Source organism: Limulus polyphemus, unplaced genomic scaffold, assembly GCF_000517525.1.
Source record: "Limulus polyphemus unplaced genomic scaffold, Limulus_polyphemus-2.1.2 Scaffold4936, whole genome shotgun sequence".
Lineage (NCBI taxonomy): Eukaryota > Metazoa > Arthropoda > Merostomata > Xiphosura > Limulidae > Limulus > Limulus polyphemus.
This window is the reverse complement of record NW_013670546.1, coordinates 41059-49593: the sequence shown is the minus strand read 5'-3', so window position 1 is coordinate 49593 and position 8535 is coordinate 41059. Positions and strand designations below refer to the sequence as shown.

The following is an 8535-nucleotide window of genomic DNA, read 5'->3' as shown; positions in this document are numbered from 1 at the left end:
TGTTCTAATCCTATCAATATACATGTTTCACTCACAACTAACCTCCAGTTATTCTAATCCTATCAATATACATGTTTCACTCACAACTAACCTCCAGTTATTCTAATCTTAAGAATTAACATATTTCACTCACAAGTATCCCCCAGTTGTTTTAAACCTAGCAATTAACATATTTCACTCACAAGTATCCCCAGTTCTAATCCTATCAAGTAACATGTTTCAAGACTATTTATTAGAACAGGCACAAAGTAATGCCTGGAATTATTGTTTTTGAATTCTAAAATATAATCAATACAGCCAACTTTGTTTATTTAGAAAATATGTGATCTATTTGAATAATAAATATTCTATATTTTGTACCTATTCTTATTTAAGAAACTATATAAGTTAATAATCTGTTTTGTTTTAAACAGCCTTATTGTAAGAGGTTGAACTAGATTTTGGTATTTTTTATATGATTAGGTTTTTATTTTCATGAGTAGAATGTTTGCCAAAAGTTTATCATGAAATATTTAAATTTGGCATGAATCAGTTATACTAGACATTTTGTAATTTTTAATTTGCTTACAAGCAGAGTTTTGAAAATGAAGAAAGCTGCATCCCAAACACACCCACAAAACAAGGTAACCCAGTTCCCAAACCCGACTCAGCAAGTCAAGTGGAAACTCACAACATTCAATTTATTGACCCAACATTTGGCATCCAGATGTCACATTCACAGTCACAGGTCTGTAGCATCAGAAAACTACATTCTCCTTGGAAAGTTTTTACTGTAGGGGTTGGTTTTTCTCCCTCCTTCACTTTACAAATGCTCCAACTATTTCTGTTTAATTGATAGTGTTTAGCTAGGGTTATCTAATGTTCTAAGCATACCTTACTGTAAAATTTTGAGTATACTCTAATGGAATTACTACTTTTATTATTTGTAATTTGATAAAAAGGAATAATAGTATGTATAAGTAGAAGGATAAGAATCTTGTGTACCTTTATCGCTACAGAAAGATAAACTTGTGTCAAAAAAAGAAGTTTCATTTTTATATGTTTGCTTTCTTGAGATAAGATTTAAAGTCGTTATAAAATGTCATTATCTGAATTCACCATAAAATAGGTCATTATTTGAAATCACTGAAAGCATTTGACAAGTTATCACAAAAGACTTGTTTAAAATGTTATTACTGTATGTGTGAGGGACAGGTTGTTCTTATTAAATATAAAACTGGTTAATTGGAAGAAAGTAGAGGCTTTTAAGAAATGGAGTTTGATCAAACTGGATTAATGTCACAAGTTGGGTACCTCAGGGTTCAGTCTTGAGACCTTTTCTCTTTTATTTTTACAGTGACATAACATAGTTGAATGATAAGGGTTGGCTTTGAGTATTTGATTGTTTACATTTAAAGTTTAATTTAGTGAATTAGACAACCAACAGGTCCCTTGTTGTCCTTAAATTATATTTGTGCATATATGATGTCACTATTTATCAGTGATGAGCATTTTGCAGGACATTGGCTATGTTTTCAGTTGGAACACCGTAAATGACACTTTTACTATTGATCAGTCATGTGCATTTTTGCAGAACACTTGTACTGCGTTGCCACTTTTTGAAAACCACAAATCTTTGTTCACTATTGGTCAGTAATGTAAAATTTGGCCAAACACTAGGGCTATATCAGTTAGTTTGTAAGGTCAAAGTTTATTTGGCACAACACCTGGGCTACATCAGTCAGTTTGCAAGATCAAAGTTTATTTGACACAACACCTGGGCTACATCAGTCAGTTTGCAAGGTCAAAGTTTATTTGACACAACACTTGGGTTATATCAGTCAGTTTGTAAGGTCAAAGTTTATTTGGCACAACACTTGGGTTATATCAGTCAGTTTGTAAGGTCAAAGTTTATTGTTATTGTTTGTAGTAGTTCAACTACAGCAATCTATTATACGAAGAAATAATTTTTTTCTAAGGGATTGAAAAGTGGAGAAGAGGAGTGATTTTAACTCATAACTCACCAAATGAAGTGTTGTGTCTCAAATGTAGTGTTAAACTACTTGAATGAGCACTTCCAATTACAATTACAAAAAGAAGTAATCAATTAAAGTAATAATTAAAAACTCTTTACACAGCTGAAGAGTCTTGAAAAATTCCATCCTAAATATATATATATATATGCTGGAAAAATGTAATCGAATAACAAAAAATGTTCACTTGTACTTATGAAAAGGAAAAGTTACAATATTATTTTCAGATTTATTTTTTTGCTATACTTGATGATTACTTGTATATTTTAATTTGAAGAAAGAAAATCAACAAAAGAAAATATTTATGTTTCTACATGGACTTTCAAAACTTCAGTTCTGTTGATTTAATACATTGAAATACATTATAATAAGGTGTGTTTGTTTATATATTTAATGAAGGTCTAAACAGTCTTGAACAGTTGATAGATGGAAATAAGGTTGAACAATATTATTGCATTAATTCTTAGCTTGTTAAGACAACTTTAGGAAGTTTAAAAAATGATAAGGCTCCTGGAACAGATAATATTTCCCCAAGTGTGTCGAAGGAGGTTAAGGATTGGATATGTGAGCCACTTGCTACTATTTTTTGTAATTCCTTGAATAGTAGACAGGTGCTAAAGGATTGAAAGTTAGCTAATGTCACTCATCTTTTCAAGGGAGGTGATAAAAATTGTCCCAGTAATTATAGGCCAATAGTCTTACATCAGTTGTGGGTAAAGTTTTGGAAAGATGCTTTGCAAAGTCATTTAACAAAGTTTAGAATTTTATTGGATAGTCAACATGTTTTCACTAAGGGAAAATCTTGCCTTACTAATCTTTTGACATTCTTTGAAAAGGTTACTGTTTATTAGCTGAGGGTATGGGTGTGTAGATTTGGTGTATCTGGATTTTCAGATAGTCTTTGACAAAATGCTACATAAAAGGCTTGTAAAAACAAAAAATTATCTCTTTGGGTGTGGGGGATAAGTTAGCTAATTGGACAGAAGAGTGGCTGGATGGAAGAAAGCAGAGGATTGTTACAAATGGAATTCCGTCAAATTGGATTAGTGCTACAACTTGGGGACTTCAGGGCTCAGTCTTAGGACCTTTGCTCTTTTTTATTTTTACATTAAATTTGCTGATGATATTAAGATCTTGGTGTTGCTAGCTGTGAAGAGGATACTGCTTCTTTTTACTTTTGTGAAGTTCATTGTTGTGTTGAGAGTCTTCTTCAATTAGCAGTTTTTCAGTATTGTCTAAATCTTATTTAAATAATGAAATAAAAGGCTATCTAGTGCTGAGAAGAGAAAATATATTTCTCTTTTGAAAAGCTATACATTTACAACCAAAATTATCACTAACAATATAGGTATCCAGATGATTAAAAAATGCATTTTAATCATTAAAAGTAAGAACACTATATTAAAGTAGTTACATTCATTACTTAGTTGATTTTTAGTTTTAATTTACATAGGTAGCTTGGTTTGATGGTAATTGCTCCTACTGAAAGGTCGAATGATCTGAAGATTTATTGTTTTTATGCAAACTGAATAGAGTGGATATGAATACAGTTCATTTAGTTCTGTTTTTATATATGAAATCTACTAGCAAAACCTGGAATACTTTCCTAGAATTAAAAGTTGAAGATTAGTTCTAGTTTGTAATTAAATGTTGATTTTTCTGTGCAACATAAACATATTTCCAAATATGTAACTTGTGTGTTTCATTAAGCTAAGAATGAACTCGAATAGTGAAATGTATTTCCAAACATGTGACTTGTAAGTGTGCTTCATTAAGCTAAGGATGAACTCAAATAGTTATATGTGTTTCCAAATGTGTAATTTGTAAGTGTGTTTTATTAAGCTGAGGATGAACTTGAATAGTTAAATGTATTTCCAAATGTTTAACTTGTATGTGTGTTTTATTAAACTAAGAATGAACTCAAATAGTTATATGTATTTACAAATGTTTAATTTGTATGTGTGTTTTATTAAACTAAGAATGAACTCAAATAGTTAAATGTATTTCCAAATGTGTGGCTTGTAAGTGTGTTTTATTAAGCTAAGAATGAACTCAAATAGTTATATGTATTTCCAAATGTTTAATTTGTATGCGTTTTATTAAACTAAGAATGAACTCAATTAGTTATATGTATTTCCAAATGTTTAACTTGTATGTGTGTTTTATTAAACTAAGAATGAACTCAAATAGTTAAACGTATTTCCAAATGTGTGACTTGTGTGTTTTATTAAACTAAGAATGAACTCAAATACTTAAATGTATTTCCAAATGTGTGGCTTGTATTCGAGTTCATCCTTAGCTTGATAAAACATACTTACAAGCCACACATTTGGAAATACATTTAAGTATTTGAGTTCATTCTTAGTTTAATAAAACACAGTAAAATATAACTGTTAGGATCGTGGAAGCAGAAGCAAGAAATGTACCAGTCATTGGACGAACAAACTTACTACTCTAACTCATTTTGTGTGTTGTTGTGATATTTCACCCATGCCAATTCCTGGATACTTAGTCCAGGTCAGATTTCTGTCTTTCAATATTAATGCCTTTTTTTTCTGCCATCTGTATGCTTGCCCTTGGTTCATTGTTCTGTTGAAATGCTTCTCTTTGCTGCCAGTTTACTTGCTTAACAAGGTACACTGTTAAAACTTTATTTATAGCTAGCCTTGAATTTGATTTTATTGATATCATTCATGAAATTCAAATTGATAATGAAAAACCTTTTAGGCTTGTCCCTAATATGGGTATCCAAGTACACATACATGGTGCAGACTAACAATTTGTAACTATAAGAGAAAAAGGTCTATGTCACTTTCAAAGGTATTTCTGTTATCCTTCTTCTGGAACAAAGGCTGATCATGATGTGTTAAGAGTTGATATACTGAAAGTAAGCAAATCAATCAAGGAACTGTTTAATTGAAACAAAAGACAAACAATAATTAAATAAGAATAAGGCTGTGTTTCTCCAGTAAATTAAAGTCAGTTTAATGAACTGAAAATTAGGCATAGCACACATAGTCAGCAGAATTAAGATTAATATTAAATAAATGGGCAGAAAAGAAAACTACACCAGCAAGTCTTGGTCTCTTCAAAGTTAGAAAGAATACATTCCTTAAAGTGCCAAGACTACTCTCACAATCTATGTGTGCTAATTCAGCCCTAGGTGTTACTCTCTGTAGCTGATCAGCCATAAAAAGTGAATCACTGGAATTCAAATTTATCTCTGTCTTATGTAACATTCATAAAGCAATTTCAAACCCAAGATGATATTGTGAACAGTATAACATGAAACAGCAGATAACATCCTTAATTGACCCACACTATGGAAAGTAATAACTAAGGCTAAATTTGCATATGACTTACTCTGGGTTTAGGTTTAGTAAGTTAATTCTGAACCGAAACTCTAAAAAAAATGCAAATTTTGATCATGACATTGCATATATACTGAAAGAGAGTGAGATATGTGGTATGGTATTGGGTTAAATATAACTATCCCATGAAACAGAAAATAATATCCTTAACTGACTCATGCTATAGAGAGTAACACCTAGGCTGAATTAGCACATGATCTACTCTAGATTTAGCAAATTATGCATTTATAATCATGACAAAGCTAATAAGGCTGTCAACTCAGTTTTGGACTATTTACCAGAGAGAATGCAACCAGTCAACAGCACAGTGCCACCTATTATTCATGCTAAAGGATTGACCATCACTCTTACAATGTACCTACAGCTTAAAATGTTGGGGATATTTTTTATAATCACACCTATTTGAAGTAAGAGGACTGACCAGTTCACATAATCTTGTTCTTCAAGATGTCTGACAGTCTGTATGCTAAATCTGTCATGGTTTTTTTCTGCAGAAATTAAGCTACAAAGTTGGTATATTCTAACACTTGGAGAAAAAAAAGAGTTGTTTTACAGTCATGTTAATCTCTTGGAAACTACACATTTTTTATTAGTAATAACGTTTAAAGTTAATTGCCATGTATTTTTACCATTGACAACAATTTATTTTTACATAAAGAATAAGAAAGAGGTAGCAAGTTGAAAGTCAAGCATCCTGATTTTATCTGTGAAATGGTTTGTTAATAAACTGCTACATTATTATTATAATTATCAATGTATTGTAAGTAGGCTTAGACTTTCTATAAACAAAAATTCAGTTTTTCTATATCTACCATTATAATCACAAACTTTCTTAAAGCAAAAAAATTAATTTTATTTATAAAGTTTGTCAAATATTACATAAGATAATATACATGTACTTTATAGAATTGATTGAAGAAAGGCTGCTCTTACTTTTACTTGAAATATGTCGTTAGTTGCAAATTGTTTCGTATTACGTCTCTAAGACTGTGCCAAGTATTGTGAACATACTAAACTTTAAATGTTTTTTGTTTCTTCAGTATGCTGTTCATGTAGGTACACAGTTCATAGTTAAAACATTATAAACCCAAAATCAGTCCACATTAATGGCCTCTATGTTGTGTAAACTCCTATCCCAGCTAACTTTTCTTAGATGATGAATTTAGAAAACTTCCTTTCACATACTATTGCTGCTTCTCCCTAAACTGTACGTTACTTTCACTCTGTTTCTCTAGCCTTGTATCTTCATAATCATGATCAACAACTGAACCTAAACTATATGTTACTTTCACTCTGTTTCTCTAGCTTTTTATCATTTTAATCATGATCAACAACTGAACCTAAACTGTTCGTTACTTTCACTCTGTTTCTCTAGCCTTGTATCTTCATAATCATGATCAACAACTGAACCTTTCATTTCAGCATGAACAACAACCGCCAAATGTTCATGTTCACGGAGCTAGAACTTCTTCAGTATCAATGTTTCAACATGTGACTCCTCCAGCTTTCTCTTCTCACTACGATGCTCTTCCTTTTAGACAGTTCCCAGTCATTTCTTCTGAGAATTCCTCATTAGTAGCATTTTCGGCTCCTGCTCAAGCTTCTAATAGTTCTTGTCAAGGAAATTTAATTTCTGATATATTGAATGCCAATACCTCATGTTTTGGATGTAACAAAATCTGTCCACATCTTCGACCTTTGTCTTTCTACAGTCTTTCAGATTCCAGAGCTTTTGTGAGTAATTTTGCTGTTATGTTGTCTAATATCTGTTATCCAACACAGTACTAAGTAATGTTTAAATGTAAGAGAACATTTCATATGTATAAAAGTAAAGTATTCACGAAACCTGATAATCCACACCATTAAGATGGCAGTGTTCAAAGATTTACAGAAAATTGATTGTATAAACATTTTTGTGTTCCTTGAATATGTCATGTGCTTCGTGGAATTGCAGTTAAACATAGCAAAAGTATAACAAATACAGTTACCACTGTCATGCTCACTTGTTTAAGCTATTAGAGTCTTTGAAAGTTAAAACTACTTTACAAAGTAAATCAACTATCAGATCAGTACTTTTCAGTATTTGGCATTTAATTTTGAAGACTTTTTAATTATTTTCTTGCAAATTAACAGTGGAAATTCTCACTACTTAGGAAGAATGTTTTCTGAATGGTTCCAAACAAATACCAAAATGTGAAGTCTACAGTTGTGGCCTTGGAAATGTTCATGGAACAGGCCAGCCCTACCTACATTATAGCACAGTTAACAATAGTGTGGAAACTGCTGTGGTTAATAGTCTATCTTCATCTTGTCTCAGTATACCAGAAGGATTGTATAGAGTTGGTTATCAGGATATGAGGTAAGTCTTTGTCTTGGTTTAGCAGAAGGTTTGTATAAATGTAGACATTGAGATATGCGGTATGTAAAGCTATATATTAGAAGTCAGAATCTTATCTCAGTATTACAGATTGTATAAAGTTATACATGAGGTAAGTCTTATTTCAATTAATAAGACAAATAACACGTGAAATGATTATTAGAAAAATAATTTGAATACTAACCATTTTGTTATTTGTTTCCAAAACAGTCTTACCTCCTCTCACCCAGAGCTCTCTTGATCCTGGTCTGCCTTATAAGTATTGCCAAAAATTTTCTACTAATCTAATCTAATTAATTTGGCAGGTATTTTGGTTTTAAAATCTAATAAGCCCCAAAGAGGCTTGAGAGACAACCAAGGCCACTCAGAAATCGTTGTTTCTCTTTACAAAATTATGGTTGATTCTTTTCATGAATGAAGTAGGTTATAAAACTAGTGGCTTAGATTTTATTTAACTTGTTTAAGATTTTATAGTGGGGTTTAAATGTTATTGACTCATGATTTGTTTAGTGGCTGACTATGTGAAGTAAGCATGGCTACTGAATGAATGATCTAGTAGGGTTTAAATGTTATTGACTCATGATTTGTTTAGTGGCTGACTATGTGAAGTAAGCATGGCTACTGAATGAATGATCTAGTAGAGTTTAAATGTTATTGACTCATGACTTGTTTAGTGGTTGACTATGTGAAATAAGCATGGCTACTGAATGAATGATCTAGTAGGGTTTAAATGTTATTGACTTATCACTTGTTTAGTGGTTGACTATGTGAAGTA

At 31.4% G+C, this 8535-nt stretch overlaps 1 protein-coding gene across 1 annotated transcript in view; it reads left to right on the top strand.

The window, feature by feature from the left end:
- Nucleotides 1-8535, top strand: part of LOC106471884 — a gene marked incomplete at its 5' end in the record, with an annotated part of 49883 nt that overhangs the window by 26803 nt on the left and 14545 nt on the right. Inside the window, 3 exons of the mRNA XM_022400498.1 lie at nucleotides 575-727; nucleotides 6806-7117; nucleotides 7537-7742. Coding sequence (XP_022256206.1) covers nucleotides 575-727; nucleotides 6806-7117; nucleotides 7537-7742 — 671 coding nt within the window. The remainder of the gene's footprint in view (nucleotides 1-574; nucleotides 728-6805; nucleotides 7118-7536; nucleotides 7743-8535) is intronic.